We start from the raw sequence: 19,064 nt of genomic DNA on the forward strand, positions 1-19,064 counted from the left end.
TGTTAGCCTTTTTTTACGTAGATTGACTGGACTATTAGGAATATGCAAGAGACCATGATATACGTCTCTTGGAATAGGCGATTCCAATTATAATTACACGCACTCGTTTTCACCCAGAAATACCGCGCGCCTCGTCTCCGTCTCTCTTTCCCAAGCCATTGCTTGCCTTTATCTTCAAATACAGAATACCTTGAACTCACAAGGTTGACAATTTCCGTAAACTGAGAACTGTCGACATTTATCGAGCAGTTGTAGCAAATTCCAAAGTGTCACTAAAACAGCGATTTTATGGTTTACATGAACGACAGAAAACATTCAATTCCGCCAACAAAGTTAGCTTCAGAAGCGCTCGCCCTTTCACAACAAATATACTTTATACTTTGAACTCTCACATTCCTTTCCTACTTGGATTATGGAGGAGTCACAAAATAGCAGCCTATTTCCGGTAACACGTTGTGTAAGACGCTGCTTTCGCAATTGTGTAGTTCCAGAAAATATCAATACCCCCCTGTTGAGGGGGTCGGAGGTATGACCCCCCACCCCTCTGGAATTTCCAACCCCCTGGAAAAAATAAATACAGTAACTGTAAGGAAAAAGGGCATTTTACACCCGCTCCCCTCTGGAAATTCCTGGGCGTTTGAACCCCCCACCTCCCCGGAATTTCCAATCCCCTCAATAAAGGGGGGGGGGGGGGGTATGGATATTTTATGGAACTACACATTGGACGTTTGCTTGAGTGACTCCAGACAATTAAATAAGAAAAAACAGGCTTGGCCACTTGACATCAAGGGCGGTAGGAACAGTTTGTTAGGCTAAATTCTTATAACTAGCCCCATGGCGCCCGAACAGTCCACGACGTGCGAGCCAAAACATGCCCGACGTTTTTCATTTTTGCTCAAAATCCAAAATGGCGGCTATAAAAACACCGGGTTAACGCCTGCATTGCAGGCTGTCGCAGCAGCTGCTGAGACAACAAAGGTTGTGTTAAATTGGCAACGTTCACCGTACAAAGGATGGTCGGATCCCAAAGGACGCCCTATACGGAGAGCCCGCTGCAGGACGGAGACACATTGGCCGCCCGAAGCTGAGGTACAAAGACGTGTGCAAGAGAGGCATGAAGGCGCTCGACATCGGCACAAACTCCTGGGAGGACATCGAAGCCGATCGCACAAGCTGGAGAGGCACCCGTCTCAGGCATATTCAGATTGGTCAGGGGAGGCTGAAAGTGGCGGTGGCTGAGAGGTGAGCTCGCCGAGGGAAAGCAGCGGCTGGCAGACTGTCAACCCACAGGTGCGACCTAGATGCGGTCGAGAGGCGCTGCTCCGGTCAACGAACGGATGGCATCGTTCATAATCAGCAATGATCGGTACAGGGCTACTACTAATGACAACATAAAAATATACAGTAAAACACCGTGAATAACAGCACCCATTTTGGCTGTTCAGGGTGATTTGGGTCTTATATAAAGGGTTATAATCGGCCGTTCTTGGGTCTCCTTAAAGTTTCTTAGAAAAAGGAACATAAAAGGCTACCAATAGATAAAGTAAATATATATGCACACAATTTTGATTAATTAAAGCAATGAGGTAACTTTATTTACTAAATTCAAGCCTGGAAGTTATTCAACTTTTTCTTATTCGCAGGTTTTTACTGTATCCAGGTATCTGATCCTAGAGTGGGCGATATTTGATATTATATTTCTATTGAATGATAACTTATTTAAATAAAGTGCACCTTTGATAGAAATTTAGAAATTGTTTTCGCGCAGAAGTTCCTCTCTCCACACGACGGGCCATTTTAACTAGCATATCATCTCTCTAGCCCATAACGGAGGAAACTGCTGTGATATACTATTTGCAGACTCTGTTTCGATATCACACATACCCAAGGTCCCAGGGGCTGAAAGCCCGCTCCCCCCCCCCCCCCCCCACCCCGCCCTCCCACCCAAGGGGACAGGAGTAGTCGTTTAACTGCTATTCCTTAGGGAGTATTTAAACATTCTTAAAATTCTTCTATCCTTATTCTTATCTTTTATCCTCGATGGCGGATTGCAATAAAATTATTTCCGCTTCGATGATATCCAATATCTCTAGGGTTAAAATTTATTTGGAAATCAGGTCCCACCCCGGGACCTGCAAAGCTTAGGCACGATTTCCAAAGAGCCGGGAAAGGCGATGGCGGCTCCAGGAACCATTCAAAACAATACATAGATGGTAAATAAATGTCAGCACATTCACATTCATCACCTTTGATAATCGACAATTTATACATTTTTCTGCATTTGTCTGAAATATGAGATCCACGGTTTCTTTTCTATTATAGAGCCGCTATTCGCCAATCGCTATTTGTGCTTACTAATTTTAAAAGCGAATGTTAGTTGTGTTTAGGCTCGATTTCCAGCTCGCTTCTGTGAGCCCCAAGTAGGCCGATGAGGCCAGCGACGGTTGGAAATGGAACCTAGGCTGTGTTAGGCATTTGAAATTTTCAATTCATGAAAAAAAATTACAATGGGTAATTGGACGACTAATGATTAACTTCACGTTTAAATTTCTTTATTCCATCTTTGTATAAAATGAACTGAGTTGAGCGCGTGCGATCAAGCTAGATTTGTAGTTAGCGGCACATTGGTACAGCGCCATAATCAAGGGGTCGCTCAGTGCCCCCACACAGCAAATCAAATTAAAATGTGGTCCTATCAACGTATTCCTTAGGTCCATTCCTATACCTTACTAGTTGATTCTTAGAAAGTCATTCTTTATCATCATCGCAGGCACTGTTCTACTTCTTGGGTTCAATTTTGGATCTTGAAAGGCGCGTGACCATAGGAGTAGGCGAGGGGGGGGGGGGGGGGGGGCGAGTTAAAACCTGACAGTGACGATCTATCCAGTTTCTCGCGATTACAACGCAAACCAAGACAAGAACTTATATAGAGTCCTTGTACCAGATAGTCATGTGTACCAGTGGCCCCCTCTTACATCCTTCATAACCCCTCCCCCCATCCATCCTTAGAGTAAGGGGAACAGATTAGGGAGGTAGAGGGCATTGAGCAAACTTCACGTGGCCATAGGCTACAAATCACGTCAGCCCAGACAATGTTCACGTGATCATTGTCAGCAGTTCATGAGCTCAGTCTTCGTCAAAGCGCTTGTGCTTGGGCTGGGTCTCTTCTGCTTCACCGGCCTGTGACAGAAAAAGAAGAACTGATCGTATCCGTATATCTTGAGTAATGAAGGGCAAACTACCTACTCACATATCCGGGGAATTCGTACGGAATACCGAGTTTTTCCAGCTTTTTTCGCTTCCGTGTCTCTTTTTTGAGCAGATTTGACACCTGCTTCTCGTGTTCATTCTGCGTTTTTACCTGATACAAAAGGAGAAAACAAGTAAGATTTACCTGATACAAAAAAAGAAAACAAATAAGATTTACCTGATGCAAAAGGAGAAAACAAATAAGATTTACCTGATACAAAAGGAGAAAACAAATAAGATTTGTGGAATCTTGTACTAGAGTACAACTTTGGAGGAGTATCAAAATCTAATGGAAAAATCAAATACAAATACAGGCTCTTCAACACAATCTATTTTAGAAGTACAGCAAAATCGGGCAAGTCCGCTTTTCGAGGATATTCTCTATCGCCCCTGCCGTCAAGAAAGATCTTGTGCGCAACACGAAGGCGACGGCATGGAGAATATGACTCCAAAAAAAAGCTTTCATGGTATTTGATTCGGCACATCAAAAGCTCGACGTATAAATCAATGTTGACGTGATGATGCTTGCGCACGCCGCCCATCGTTACGAAACGCGCGAGACAAAAAACGCACGCGCGGGCAAGCATCTACATAACCATAGAAACAAAACAAACAAAAGGACATTCCCAGATGTCAAAATCAAAAAATCAACTTTCAATACCAATGGAAGAAAGAACATCGGACGAAGCCGTGCAACGGATAGTGTTCGTTAGAGACAATAAAGGACCGCACGTTATCGTCATCGACAAAGCACGATTGAAAGAGGTCCGCAAGCCGCGCTCTGTCGACAACGATGCATTGAGAAAACTCCAAGAACACAAGGGAGTAATACTGGAGAAACTAAGATTACTGAGGGACGCGATTCAAGATAAGGAGCAAAAACAAAAGGCCAACGAGCTCATCCAACACTTCTTCAAGTTGGGTTTCTTGCACATTGACGAGAAAAATGTGACAGCGATTTTGGAGACAGCGTGTGAGTTGAGTATACTGCGAGTGCAGGACGCATGCGTGACGCTCCTGTCACGCTCCTTGACAGTGGGCAATTGGCTAGAGACCCTAAGGGCCGCTAGGTTGTCACGCAACGCGGCGCTTCGTAGACAGGTTCTGAGCTATCTGCGGAAGCACACGGAGGAATGCCTTCAAAAGACAGATGTGGTGAGTGCGCTCACATCTCTTGCGTGGAACAAGGAGGATCTTGCGAGCTTTCGATATCTGCTGATGAAGTTGTCCGCTGGTGAAGGGGGTAAGCGGTCTGGGAAGATGGCCCTGAGATTGCTTCTAAATGTCATGCGCAAAGATCTACTCGCATGGAGGTGCTACTTCAAGGCCTACCTCAATGAAGCCGAGACGGAATGGAGCGAAACGCACATGCAAGAAAACCGTACTTCGTTAGCCAAACCAGAGCAGTTTACGGTAAAAGGGATACATCAGAAAATAGGTGTAACAAAAACACCCGCACACGAGGCTACAGCACAGGGAGAGGGCCATTATCTATCGAGAAATATGAAGCACCCATACGGCAGTGGTACACCTGACACATCAGAAGTAGAAGAAACAGCACAGGATACTTCTAGCTCAAGTTCTGAGAACTGTATAAAAGCCACAACACTCAGACCAAGACTTGGCGACATTGTGAACACTAACTGTACACTTGCTGAGTACGTAACGGATATCCTTGATCAGTCAATCGCAAAAGCTAAGCCTTTATCACACGATGGGATCATTCTGACCGGCGGGCTTTATTACAGAGGTGGCTTGGAAGCCAGTGCTAAAGTTTTCTTTTATTACCCTGAAGCGCGCCGCTGGGAGGAACTACTTGGCATGACGACCCCTCGCTTCAACCACGGCATGACTCTTCACAAGGGCAACATTTACATATTAGGAGGAGCACAATACGAACAAGACTATTCGCAAGGTGCTGTGCCAGCAACAAGCCCACTCAAAAATCCTAGAACTTCTTACAAGGATTCAAGCACTAATAACCAAGGTCTATCCTGGAATAGAAATACAAAGCAGAAAGAGATGCGAGAAAACCATGAATTACTATCCCAAGACAAGAAATGCATCCAACTGAATTCTGTGGAGAGGTTCAACCCAACTGATTCCAGGTGGGAAAGCATGCCCACCATGATCTTACCCAGGAGTGAATTATGTACAGCTGTAGTTGGAGGGTGTCTGTATAGTATTGGTGGTGATGACGGTGTCGGTGAGCTCTGCTCCATGGAAAGACTTCGCTCCAATTGCAGTGAGTGGGGACTGGTTTCCCCCATGCCCTGTCTGCGGACGGGTTCCAGTGCGTCAGTGTATAGGGATAAGCTCTATGTGATTGGCGGGTTTGATGGTACAGACTTTCTAGACACCATGGTAGTCTATGACAACCGCTCAAGGAGTTGGAGTAGTGACAGATACCCTTTTATGTCAGAGAGGCGTGCTTATGCCCAAGCAGTGATATTCAGAGACAATATATTCATTATTGGTGGAATGAACAGGTCTGGGTGCTTGTGTTCCTGTGAGGTGTTCCATATCAGAACAAATGCCTGGTCTAAGGGGAAGCCAATGAATAAGCCAAGAATGAACGCAACAGCATGCTTGTTCAAAGGAAGGATATTTGTCTTTGGTGGTGAGACTGATGGGAAATTTTTGGACTCAGTTGAAAGTTATGACGGGGACAAGGAATGGGTGATGGAGTCCAAGATGCCAATGAGGATGGCAGGAATGCGCTGTGCTGCATTGCACTCTTCACATTACAGTCCATAATTGAACAAAATTTAGATATCAACCAAGACACTAGAACAATTTCAATATAAAGTCAATACTTCACACAGCCTACAAACCAGTAACTTCGCCAAACAGCTTTTGGCGAAGTTACTATTTGTGTAAGAAAAAAATAGAACACTTTGATGCATAACTATGGTATGACAATTATTATTACCTTATTGTGTCTGACAATATCAATCTGGCGACGTGGGACATGGCGGAACTTGCGGTTTGAGCCTTTCCATAATCTGGGATGGATTTTTTCATTTGGAACAACTTTGCCTGTCAAAGAAAGCAGGTGTGATTTCAAAGTGACATAGTAATCAAGTTACACAGTACAACTGGCATGAAATCAAGACCCTAGCATGAGGTTTATAGCAAAATAAACAAGTTTCCTGTAAAGCAATGGCAGGACAAATGATGTGATCTTTAGAGTTTGAGAGCTATGTAAATCTCTTCAAAGGGGAGCAACCACCCCTTATAGATAGAGATTGCATTATTTTTTTTTTACAAACTCTTATATCAGCACTTTTATCTCATTTCAAAATAACCACAGAGGTAAAGGAGTTTCCCTACCACCCACCTTTATGAAAATGAAAGTTTCTCAACATGACTGTTTTCTTGGCAATGGAAAGGTAAACCCATTACAGTATACCCACGTGTGATGGTGTATATAGAATCTGAATATAGGACATCATAGTTGTTTGAGAAACTTTTTAGGCATGTGTATTCTCAGTGTCATTGACACTGTCCTGTCCAAATTTTAATAAAAAGCTGCACATATTTGAGAAGATATGGTACGGTATCTCTGAGCTACTGCAAGCTATTTTTTGTTCAAGTCTTACATTTGAGAAGTCTCCCAAACATCATGTAGTTATGCATTGTATCTGCAGCAATTTTAGCAACTTCATCACAAGCAAATTCAACAAATGCATATCCCTTGGATCTTGCACTCTGCAAATTTAATTTAATAACAATATCAATGATGATGCAGAAGATGATCATGATGAGAGAGATAATCACTGTTGAGAAGAAATAAACCAAACTAGCACTTCTTCACAATCTTACCTTTTTACTTCTGGACAACCTAATTCTATTCACGGTTCCAAATTGTTCAAAAAATTTCTTTATTTCCTTTTCAAAGAATCCATGAGGAATGTGTCCGAGGTAGATCACTCCAGGGGAAAGCTCATTTTCATCACCCTAAGACAAGAGCAGGAAAGAATATGAAGCCTGGGAAGCCTTCTTGACAAATAAGACAACAAAATTATAGCGCTCTTTTTACTACAAAGTTGATGGTCCTACAGAAAGCCATGTAGAACTGTCTACAATATGCATCTAAGCAGCCTTTTTTCTTCAAATACAATTAAACAAACTGCCTAACTATTCAATAAACAGTTTTCTTTATTTTTTTCCAGAAAAATGTAACAAGGATTATCCACTGGATTGTCAACTTTTTGGCTCCAGTCAATAATTCCCTATGAGTAAGTCTGTAAATGGTGGATGTAAATAAAAATGTACCATGGCTAAGTTCAAATTATTGTTCAGCCACCAGAATTAGTAACTTGTTTCATGAACTACTTTTGGCAACCATTTCTAAAGCATTATCATTTTTTACTCGGATATGTGGAAGAATGTACGAGTTATTGTGGGGAGTCTGATGTCACTCCATCATTGGATCTCTAATCTGTAAGGTTCTGTTAGCTGGGTCTCTGGGTCTCGAGAATAAAAGCCTCAAGTTCGAAGGATAAAATAGTAGAGGATAGATTTCCACAAATTAATTCTTCACAATTCTTCCAAATCAACTAAACTAAATATCAAACAAAACTCGTACAAACACATGGCCCCCAGCCCCCTTCATCGAATAACAATTTTGCGCCTTTCTAGAATGTTAAAACACATTGTATGATAGTAGTGTGATCAATTATTGCAGCTATTTTATTTTGTTTCCAGAAAGAATATGCTGAAATTCGACATGCAACAGGGTTTTTATTAACTTTCAGAGTAGGCAGTGGAAATTTAATAAGTAAGGGGTGGAAGTCATTTTATCTTTTAAGTTCAAATAAAACTTAAGTCGACTTTAAAAAAAGTAGCTGGTGCTCAGGGGAAAATAGCTGGCACTTCCGCCAGGGCCTAATACTAAAACCCCTTCGCTAGCAAAAAGCTTATTGATCATTACGATACCAATAGTAATAAAAGTAATTTTAGCTACTGGTCAACTTAGTAATGCCACGTCAGTCTAGCAGTGCGAACACTTGTCTATGACCGCAGCGTCCTGGGTTCGATTCCTACTGAGAGCGCTATTTTTTATTTTACTTTTTATAATAATAATTAATTATACTGTTCTTGGTGTGTCATGACATTGAAAAGAAAAAAAAAGGTACAGTATAAGGACATTTTTATATACTCTCAGCATCTTTGATGTGTTCATGGTTTGTTCAGTATCCTATACATCTTTTATGCACACAAGAAAATAACTAGGAAAATATATTTGCATTCACGAGTTCGCTCACAGAGCCTTTGATTTAATGTTTGTTCACATTTCAAACACAAAAGTTTAATTTCAAAACATGTTGGTTTATTTGAAAACATCTCTGGTTTCTTGCTCTTTAATAGGGGACTAAAAGATCGTGTGACTTTTTGGTTGGCAAACTAGCATGTACTCAGGCTTTTAGCGGCAAAATAACAGCAACAAAAAGCAATTATTTAAGCACTCACAAATAAATATTTTGTTCAGAAAAGGTTATTTTTCATTTAAAAATTTTATGCTTTTGTCATTTTCTGGAGTGACAGGTGCGGTCATTTCTGTGTTTAATTTGGCTTGAATTTGCCACTCATGTCACGTGATCTCTTAGTGCAAGTCCCTTATTGGCCTTTGTTTTGAATGTTTGTACTGTTATTTTTCACATCATAAGAGAAGAGATGCAATACAAATACTAATAAAAAAACCCTGCATGTTATGAAATAAAAACATCAAGTTTGTACTTGAGCAAATGCATGAAAAGTATCTTGGATTGATGCAAATGGTAGTGAAATGATTAAGATTATGCTTAAGTGATATTGAAAAGACAAGTAATTTAAAAAACTTTTTCAGGTCAAAAATAGGCAGCCATTTGAGCTGAGATAGAAGTTTGGCAAAGTTGGCAGGGGAGTCAGCAGAAAAAAATAACTATATTGCCATTCTTTTGAACTAATAGAAGTTGTAATAAAAGAGTGTCTGAGAACAGATGCTCCATACATTGATACAATAAAGAAACTGAATATAAATTCATGTATTATAAAAGTGAAAAGAGCCAACCTGCATCAAGTATGGAGAAATTATACGAGGACCACATACAGTAGTAAACAACTACCAGTTCAACATTGGGAATGCATGTATACTCAATCTTTTCTAATTGCCTTCTACAATAAAGAAAGGTTATTAGATTTCAAAGTGGCACGTTCTTGCGGTGTGTAGATCAACATCTATATATACTTTATATATATTTTTTTTTTCATAATAAAACCAGAGTTGGTTTTGGCCCGGAGTTACACGTTTGTTACCAGTAAATGTTACGGCCAGTAGTAAAGAAAACATCGCAATGTTTACAATAGGAGCGGAAGAGGGGGACACCGTTAATAAATAAAAGAAGTGTGAAAGAAAAGGGCAAAGAATGCTTCTCTAAGAAAGAAAAACACAAACTCAAAGATAGACGATCTGTTCACAAGAATATAGAGAAGCATGATGCGCTATGGATGTCAAAAGTTTGTGTAAAACACATACCTTAGGTTTGATTTTCTTCACTTTGTCTTCAAATTCTTTTTGCTTATCTGAATCAAGCGCTAAAGTAGCATTTATATCCTTGGTTGTGTTTACGCTATTTTCTTCCGCCATGTTGGAATTCTCGTCCACGTGAAACCTGTTGCGCATGACAGTCGAGGTAGGTTTGCGCCCGCGATGAAATTTGCCCATTGCCATGACAACACGATCTGTAGTAATTCAATAAGTAAAATGGCGAAGTTTGTGGTTTCTGGACGGTCGGACTGCCCTTTCTATGCGAAAGCAGAGCTCTTGGCTGACGAGCTCTCTCTTAACCTGCCCGATTTCAAAGTTCACAAGATCGTAAAGCGTCCAGAGGAGTGGGATGACTGGATGAATAAGATGTGCGATGACAATGGTTGGAAACACTCCGGCTCTCCGTTGATTTGGCGCGAGCTGGTCGACAGAGGAGGAAAAGGGATTTTACTCGGGGGTTGTGACGACTTTCTCGAGTTTGCCGAAGGATATTATGGCCTGGCTTCCCGTCTCATGAGCGCCAAGCTAGTGAGTATATCTGAGGAAAACAAGTCCACCAAAATCGAGGTCGACAAGGAAGAGGAAGAGCTAGCCAAGAAAATCAACCCTCTTCGTGTATGCGTATCTAAAGCTTCAGGGCCATTGGCTTACGGAATGCTTGCTTCCTTAGTTCAAGGAGAGGTATTTGGCTTCCAAGAAGAGGTGTCTATTTATTTGCTTGATACGCCGGAGAACCAGGAAGCTCTTCAAGGTGTCGCGTACGAAATCGAAGACTGCGCTTGGCCGCTGTTTCGAGGTGTTCACATAACCTCTGACCCTGCAGTCGCCTTCAAGGACGCTAGTGTAGTTGTTCTTTTAGATGGCAAAGCAATTAATGAAGGCACTGACAAGAAAGAGTACTTATTGTCACATGCAAAGTTGTTCAGAGATTACGGGAAAGCACTAGAAGCCCATGCTAAACCAGATTGCAAGGTTTTGACCGCTGGGGGCCCAGCAAATTTCTCAACATTTATTGCAAGTAAATTTGCTCCTTCAATCCAAAAGAAAAACTTTGTCTCCCTATCACGTATAGAAGAGAATCGGGCCAAGGGCCTTATTGCAAAACGCTTGAATGTCAATACTGCTGGGATTAAAGACCTTATAGTCTGGGGTAACCCTGGCTTTAATCACTATCCTGACGCCTCCCATGCTAGAGTTGACGGCTTTGATGGCGCTATATGGGGTCCACATGTCCCAGGGTTTACCCGCCCAGTTCCAGAAATGGTACATGATAATAAATGGCTGTCAGGAGAGTTTGTTGAGGTTCTTAAGAAGCCAAGTGAGGGTGAGAATGCATTGATGGGTAGTGTCGCTGTGAAGTCACTTCTCCAGGATTGGTGCCAATGTGCGTCATCAGATATGTGGTCCTTGGGTGTTATATCAGAGGGGTGGTATGATATCCCTGAGGGTATTGCTTTCTCATTTCCTGTGAAATTTACTGGTGGCTCCTGGCAGGTAGTGGAAGGACTAGCATTGAGTGATTCTTTAAAGGAAGTGCTTAAAAATATTGCGCAAGAATCCAAAGCAGAGACTGAAGAAGTATTGGCACTTTTAAATGGTTCTTGAGTAAATCAAATTATTGCATATTAGTTTTTATGCTAGATATAATCTGACATGTACATATACTGAAGTATATTAGAAATGCATGAATTTAAATTAACAACCTCTTTTGTACTAGAGCACAACATATAGTATTAGAAAATCTTTAGAGTGATTAAAAATGACATAATTAATTGTCATCATTTTCAATTTTAAGGTATGGATATATCATAGCCTTCCAAACATCACTTGAAACTATTCTTTTGCTTTTAAAAAAGGAATTCAAGCTATAACTATTTCATGTTTACTATCACCATACAGATCCCTATTACTCTTGTATAAATCCAACAACTTGGCCACAAATTGAGAATGTAAACTATCTATGTCTTCAGTTGTAGGCGATGAATTCCTTGAGACATGAATTGCTTTTCCAACTAAAAATAACAAAAGTAAGGCTTTTAGAAGGTTGTTGATAAAGGAGCAAGATTTTATAAGAGTTCTCAGGGTGCATATATGATGTCTTCTGGTTGAAGAACAGCCAGATTTTTTATCTATTTGCAACTCCTGCTAAGAACTACTCCGTTTTCCCCTAAGTGTTGCTGTCCCCTTGTGTAGTGATTGATGCGTTTCTTGGATGCTTTCTTACCTACAACATTGATAGGTATTCTTCGTGGTATAATTCCCATGGTTTGCCTATCCCAAAATGCAAGTGTTGAGTACTTTTTTATCAGTGCTATCCACTTGTAAACGCATGACACTCCCTTTGGTGGGAGCATGTTCTTTGGCTGGTGAAACAGATTGTTCTGCCCAAACCCAAATACCGGCACAAGTGATGCCCTGCAAAAATAAAATGAAAATGTTAAAAAAATAGCAAGGCAATAGATTGTGCATAGGCTGACTTTGTGCCAAAAGATTTTCTGTATATTTAACTTTGATATTTTTGTGCTCGATAATTTTTGCAATATTTTAATACATGCATTGAGCCCTGAGAATAATGTGCTATACATCATTTATTTTGGTAGAATAAAAAAGGCCAAACTGTCGCGATCTCGTACCAGTACAATGAATACAATACACCAAAAACTGGAAATCGACTCTGCCAAATTTTCGTCTTTAATAAGACTTCTTCAGAGCAGACTGAAGAAGGTGAATCGTTACAAGCTTATTTACATCAGAATAGTGGCGCGACTCGCAAAAACATTACAAGTGACAAAAACGCACATTTTCTAGAATAGCGCGCGCTATGGATAAAAAGAATTTACGAACCCACGTAGAGATGTGTAAATTCTTTTTATCCATAGCGCGTGCTATTCTAGGAAATGCGCGTTTTTGTCAGTTGTAATGTTTTTGCGTCTCGCGCCACTATTCTGATGTAAATAAGCTTGTAACGATTTACCTTCTTCAGTCTGCCCTGAAGAAGTCTTATTAAAGACGAAAATTTGGCAGAGTCGGTTTCCAGTTTTTGGTGTATTGTCATTCATTTTGGTGATTGATTCCCTTGGGATTATGTAAATGAGTCAATAAAGGGAAGTACACACCCTGTTCGGACCGTCAACCCTAACCCTCCTAGGAAGCCAGGACTGACTTGAGCGCTACTCGCCTGGCTTGGGCATGTCCACCCCACCTCCACCGGGGTTTTGCCTATAGTTCTTACTTACTTAGGCCTCTTCATCCCTGATGGGACATAAGGCCCGTATCTTTGTTTTCTGGCTGTATTGCCTTGACTACCACATGGTACGAAATGCAAAAAAAGGGCATTGAGCTTTGTTCAGAATTGCGGTGATGTGTAACAGCTTTTTTTAACGGATACAAAACAAATGCTCAAAACTCTGCTCTCAAGTACCACTTGAGAACTAACGGCACGCCTATAAGTTTCCCGTGCAAAGAGTCAATGTGCTAAAAATAAGAACTGCTTGGCTAAGCAATTTCTATGCGAGCGTTTAAAATTTCCCGGTCAAACGCGATAGGTTAACTAAACAAAATGCCCACAATAGGGTCGATCTAATAAGATGTTTTCCCGACAGGTGAACCCCATGTAAGTTTGTGTATATCTTCATGTGGACAGATGATTCCTCCAATGGCGCTGTCATTTTCGGGGGAAAACTCATTAAGATGAACCATTATCCTTCATAGTGCGGCAGCCTGTCGCCCGATTTTCCTTTTAAAGCTAGTATTATCGTGGTCATCTGTGACGTTTTATGTCTCCAATCAAAGTGGTAAAGGGTTTTTACGTGAAACGAGATTTGGCCATTTTTCACTGGCGAGAAACGTGATATCGTCTATTTCGACGTCCGTGACACGTCATTTAACTCTCCCTGTGAAACGTGATTTTGAAGTTTCAAGTCTATGTGGATCGAGATTCATTTGCTCAAGTTTTTGGGTGTGTTGAACGGAGAATCATGTGACCTTTCCGAAATAGATAGACATGTACTGTTAGTATATAAAACTCGGGAACCTCGCAAGAACAAGTGATTTGATTGGTTGAGAAAATGCAATATACACCTGCTAGCAGGAGGTGGATATTTTCCTGCGCCCCGAAATCAAGCAAAATGGCGGGTGTAGAGCCGATTCGCAAGTGTATCCGAAAAGAAAATTGCTCTAAAGCTCGTTCTATATACTATCGGCGGATAGTGGCTTTAAAAATATCTGCCTCGAGCCTCCGGCTCTCGGTAGATATTTCGCCACTATCCACCTTAATGAAAATGGTATAACTGTTAATTGTATGCCGTAAATACAAGTATTTTCGGTTTTGGACGCGGTACTACTGTATTGGCGAATTTTGGACGTGATATTACGGTATTTGCGAGTTTTGGACGCGATATTACGGTTTTCGAAAATGTGAAAGGTGTAAAGACCATTTTTTTCTCCATTTTTTCTTGAAACTTTAAAAAACATTTTCTGGTTCGTGGAACGTTATCCATACCCCCCTTTACCGCTCTGACCAATTATCAGAAGTACGTCGTGTGATGAAACATTAGATACGGCTGCTTGTAGTTCTTGTCCACATCCTCCGGTTCTGGTCAATCTTTCGATTGAATTTCCATAAAAGTAAACGGGGGTGATAGTCATATCTTTTAGGGTATAAAATTGGTTAACAATTACTTCTGCTATCTGTTAGGGTTAAAATATTTTGCCGACGATCATCCCCGTCTGTTTTTATCGGAGTCTCCCCTGGGGACTGTTACATATCCGGGTGATTTTGTTAAAAATCCGGTTATTGTTTCATGTCTGGATGATTGTTGTTACAAATCCGATTGGTGTTACATATCCCAGGTGATTGCAGTACAAATCCGGGTGATACAACCCTTACCCCCTCCCCTCTTCCCCCTGTATACAGTAGTACGATTATGTACTCATGTGTGTAGTAATCTTGCTTTGGAATTTGTGATACTAGTGATCAGGTAATATACAGACTAGACCTAAAAAATAAGAGTGTTATCCAGGTGTCACGCAGTGTCACGCCATACCCGGATTGTAGTGCCAGCTGGCAGAACCCTTTGCGATCCGCAAGGACCAGGTGATAGTCGGTGTTACTCGCTGTGTAAAGGACTTCAGTTGACCCTCCCACACAAATGACAACTGATTGGCCAGGGTTCCCATTAGATAGGGCATAACGGCAGCTTACACGTGCAACACTTATGAAGCCAGCAGCTAAGGCAATCTCACGGAAAACGGGAGCCATGAAAATCACTGAAAAGAAGAAAGGCAAGCATTAACACCTGGCATATCTAGAATTTAATCTCTTTGCATATTTTAGCCTCACGTAGGGGACCAATCAAATTGTTGGATTTACTAGTCTTCTCCGCTGGGAAAAAAAGAAAAGAAAATATTTTCTGTTTCCTATGGCGTGATCAAGAAAGAGAGGGGATCTGGGAGGGAGAAAGAGTAAGGGCGTAACCGTGCACCTCCCCTTCCTGATCACCAGCTTGTTTTCTGTAGGTCTCTGTTTCGTGTCTCCCAACCCACCCCCTCTACTCTCAAACCAGCCCCCTCCCTTCTCATCTCAAAACATATTGTGAGGCCCCGAGAGGATGTCAAGCTAAGGGGTTATTTGTATTTTATCTGGCGGTAAAGGTTTACAATGGCGGATGACGGAAAGATCGTAACTAATAAAATATATATATAGCTCATGTGTTCGAGTGAGGAACCTCCGGCGCATATACCTTATTCTGCTTAATTTTCGCGCTTACTTAAATTCGAAATTTTGGCGATTTAAAAAAAATCGCGAAATTAAAGGATACGGAAAATATTTGACGGCTCCATTTATATCTGTGTCCTCTTTAAAGGACATGTGATACTCCATAATCACCACATTACTGTTAGACTGACTTTTAATGCAATTCAAAGTTACTGCTTAGAGACAGCGTGTTTTTTTAAAAGGTTTTTTGATGAAAAGAAAAAAAAGTCCCTAGAACTTCAAATTCGTGAAATTAAATCCCCTTCAAACAAAAGTTTTCTCTGCAATCGCGAAATGTGCCGAGAAAGATTTTCGCGAAATTTAGGATGCGCGAAAATAAGGTATGTTAAAAGTGCAATTTGTAAAATGATATGTCTACAATCAACAAACATCTTATAATGCTAATGAAAACTGGTTGTCGAATCTGCCAAATTTTCGTCTTTTTAAAATAAGACTTCTTTAGAGTCAGAAGGCATGTTATTTACATTAAATTAGTCTAATTTTCCTTTGTTAGTGCTTTTTAAATGAAATCTAATTACATTCTAAATTGGTATAATTTGATGTAACTTCTTCAGTCTGTCCTGGCGAATTTAATTTTGAGTCGACTGCCAGTTTTTGGTACACCATATTTATACTCTGGCGACGAACACGACTATTTAGGCATTTTGATTGATTCTACTGCTACTGAATCTAAACATAGCTCGCGCATTGTTTGTTTGTGACACTATAACACAATAGCGACCTTTTCATTCTTCAACATGAATTCCCTTCTTCAACGCCTTCCGCAAAAGTTCTGTACAATTACCTTAGTTTTAGAGTACTTACAGGAGTGCACGGCGATTCGTGTATTTATTCCAAGGAATAAACGAGACATTCCCGCAGCATTCGACCCTAGAGCCACAATAGCCGCTTCCGCTATCATACCATGAGGAAAATAAACAAATATGTAATTTCTATCGTGTTGAAGCTCAGAAGTCTTCACAAGACTGATCGGGTAATACCCCCGAATAAAATCGAAAAGAGACGAGTGCCTTAGGAAGCAAAAGCGAGGCGATCGCCCCCCTTCTGATGGTGTCTTCCAGTCCCATAGTAACCAAGCCGAGTAAATAGCAAAGATAAAAACGGGGTGAGCGAAATACTCGTAAATGAATACACACGTCAGTACGCTCATCACGAAAGTCGCACCAGAAAAGGCTAGCACGTACAGCAAAATCACGCTGCATAGCTGCCATACATAGCCCCGTGAAATATCCATTTCCTCGCGACGCTCGGGCCCAAACTATAAGGCCCAAACAATGTAAATGTTGAGCAAATATTTTATAGAAGTCTCGTGGGAACTCCAAAAATCCTTGCTAAGAAAACAACATGATTATCTGAAATGTGCTTTGTCATTATCGATGACCCCGGGCCAGCGGGCGACGCGGAAGAAGATCAGGCCAGAAGCGATAAAACACGCGAGAATGGTACGTTTGCTTGGACACGCCAAGCGCTGTTTTTAAAGCCCTCTATCAGGAAACCCGATCATATATTTTCGTTTCGAGATCTGAAAACTCTAGTTACTCCGGGTTTTTCTTTTAAATAAAAGATATATACCATGACCCGCATTCTTTGCCCACTTGACTGTCAACAACCGGAACGCCTACTGATTTAGCCTACTTTGATAGTCGAAAACCGGCATGAAAACCCCGAAAACACGGAGTTCGCATAACCCGGCCGCCATACGAGCAACGGAGCAACTGCAGAATACCCGTCCACAAAGAGCTAACAATGAGACAGTGATTACAAGGAAAATGCAAATAAGTGGACAGGTATGCTAATTATTAAATGCCAATAACCCTTTAAATATTTTGCTTACTTCTTCTTGTGTCTTTACGGCGCCTCGGGCTCCACCATGAAGGGGAATATCAAGCCTCAGCGTGTGGCTATGTACACAGGGAGCTCACCTCTACGGTTTGAATAAAGTTAGAGTTGTATTCTATCCCAACTGCTCTCCTGCTTACGGACTATGATGAGTTATGGGTAGATGTAAGTCCGCAGGCTAGAAGACAGAAGGTCTACCATTAAATAAGGGGTTGGGGAGGGAGGTGTTAATGTGCCCAGCGCGTAAACAGATACATACCCTTATAATTGCCATCCTGATCCGCAGACGTCCGCTGACCGCGTGGTAGTAACGAACTGGCTAGATGGTCATTGTTCTACTAGTTTAAATAGTGATCGTTACACATGATTGCATTTGGGGTAGTATTCTATCCCAACTGCTCTCCTGCTTACGGACTATGATGAGTTATGGGTAGATGTAAGTCCTGGGATACACCTCCTTTGGGTCCTGACCCCAAACTATATACCCCAAACAACCTACCCGTAACTAACAACCCAAAACTAACACTCCCCAATCTTTATACCCATAAAGCGTGCAAATATTTTATCTATTCGGGGGTTACAAGATCCCATCTATCAATGTGCTGGTCGTGAAAGCCGCCAGGTACGAATGATTATGGAATTCGCAAGATCACCATTGACGAGTCAGCTCCAACAAAACCCAAAACTAATAATAACAACAATAATAATAGAGTTTTTCGTCGTCCTTGTAGTATACAGTAAAATATTATAGCGAGGGTCAGAAAACTAAAATTACAATTTACATACATGACAATAGTTAACAATAATCAATAGAGCATTTATAAGAGAGGGCAAGAGAGCATAAGATAAGAGAGGGACACTTTGGTATTACCCGCGCCCCATGTCGCGTCCGAATCCGGCTATTTTTAGTAACCACCACCCCACCACTGCGCCTGAGGATTTGCTTCTTTTATTTTGTCCTACTCCCCCGCGGGTTGCGTGTTGTTGTTTTGCTAACTCGATAGGAATGAAAAGAGATCATGTAAAATAACTCGGAAGAAGAAAACAGGTCTAACTTAAGTCACCAAGATTGGCAAATATACTCACAGAAAGCTAAATCCCTGAATAGTTTGATTGTTTTGTTTGTCTGAGCGGCGAAGTCAAATTTGACAGAAAAAACCGACGAGAGATAAAATGGCTGTGATACTGCTTTTGATTCAAATCCCGGCACCAGCTTGTATAATAACAAAATTTCCTCACTTCTACAAAAGCTCAGATACTTCAGCTTGCTGGCTTTGATCATCACAAAAATGCATTCCCCCGCTACAAGGATAACTTTTATGAAATGTATTTTTCTTGGATTCCTTCTCAATTCACAGGAATACTCACAAAAATCAATATTATATCTAATGTCTAACTTACAGATTTCGTTTGACCATTAGGAAGAATGAATGTTGAGAAACCAGGAAGAAGCAAAAAGTTAGAGCCAAATCGGTGATTGAAGCACGAGGTTTTCTGCTCTTGATTTTGAATGAAGTCTCGTTTTGGAAATCTTGCAATCCTCGAAGTACTACATCCCCTTAATAAACCGCAAGTGCCTGTATCCTTGATGCTAGAATGAAATTTTCGATGGTATTTGTGCAAATAGGGTGTTTTTTCAGTTTCAAGTCACAAAACAGCGGCAAACAA

The 19,064-nt window shown here is 41.1% G+C and overlaps 3 protein-coding genes across 5 annotated transcripts; 1 reads left to right on the plus strand and 2 right to left on the minus strand.

Annotated features, from left to right (window-relative positions):
- Positions 1-2,218: 2,218 nt before the first annotated feature.
- LOC5517979 (MKI67 FHA domain-interacting nucleolar phosphoprotein-like) lies at positions 2,219-9,979 on the minus strand. The gene is made up of 6 exons (XM_001637919.3): positions 9,770-9,979; positions 7,075-7,209; positions 6,852-6,960; positions 6,182-6,288; positions 3,251-3,361; positions 2,219-3,180 (listed from the first exon to the last, which is right to left on the minus strand). Exons 1-6 carry the CDS (start codon positions 9,962-9,964, stop codon positions 3,127-3,129), a joined length of 711 nt encoding a protein of 236 aa, XP_001637969.3. The 5' UTR covers positions 9,965-9,979; the 3' UTR covers positions 2,219-3,126.
- An 18-nt stretch (positions 9,980-9,997) lies between these two features.
- LOC5517980 (putative malate dehydrogenase 1B) lies at positions 9,998-11,559 on the plus strand. Its single transcript, XM_001637853.3, has one exon. The coding sequence runs from the start codon at positions 9,998-10,000 to the stop codon at positions 11,384-11,386; it is 1,389 nt and encodes a 462-aa protein (XP_001637903.2). The 3' UTR covers positions 11,387-11,559.
- On the minus strand, positions 11,357-18,961 carry LOC5517920 (2-acylglycerol O-acyltransferase 1). 3 transcript variants are annotated; one of them, XM_032362491.2, is made up of 5 exons: positions 18,798-18,961; positions 17,392-17,481; positions 14,827-15,049; positions 12,006-12,196; positions 11,357-11,793 (listed from the first exon to the last, which is right to left on the minus strand). In XM_032362491.2, coding segments are annotated over exons 2-5 (567 nt in total). In that variant the 5' UTR covers positions 17,393-17,481; positions 18,798-18,961; the 3' UTR covers positions 11,357-11,641. The 3 variants fall into 3 exon arrangements, with proteins under 3 accessions (XP_032218382.2, XP_032218383.2, XP_001637970.3); XM_032362492.2 differs by lacking the exon at positions 18,798-18,961 and adding an exon at positions 17,656-17,672; XM_001637920.3 differs by lacking the exons at positions 17,392-17,481; positions 18,798-18,961 and adding an exon at positions 16,362-16,870.
- Positions 18,962-19,064: the final 103 nt, after the last annotated feature.

Source organism: Nematostella vectensis, chromosome 2 (genome assembly GCF_932526225.1).
Source record: "Nematostella vectensis chromosome 2, jaNemVect1.1, whole genome shotgun sequence".
Taxonomy (NCBI): Eukaryota; Metazoa; Cnidaria; class Anthozoa; order Actiniaria; family Edwardsiidae; genus Nematostella; species Nematostella vectensis.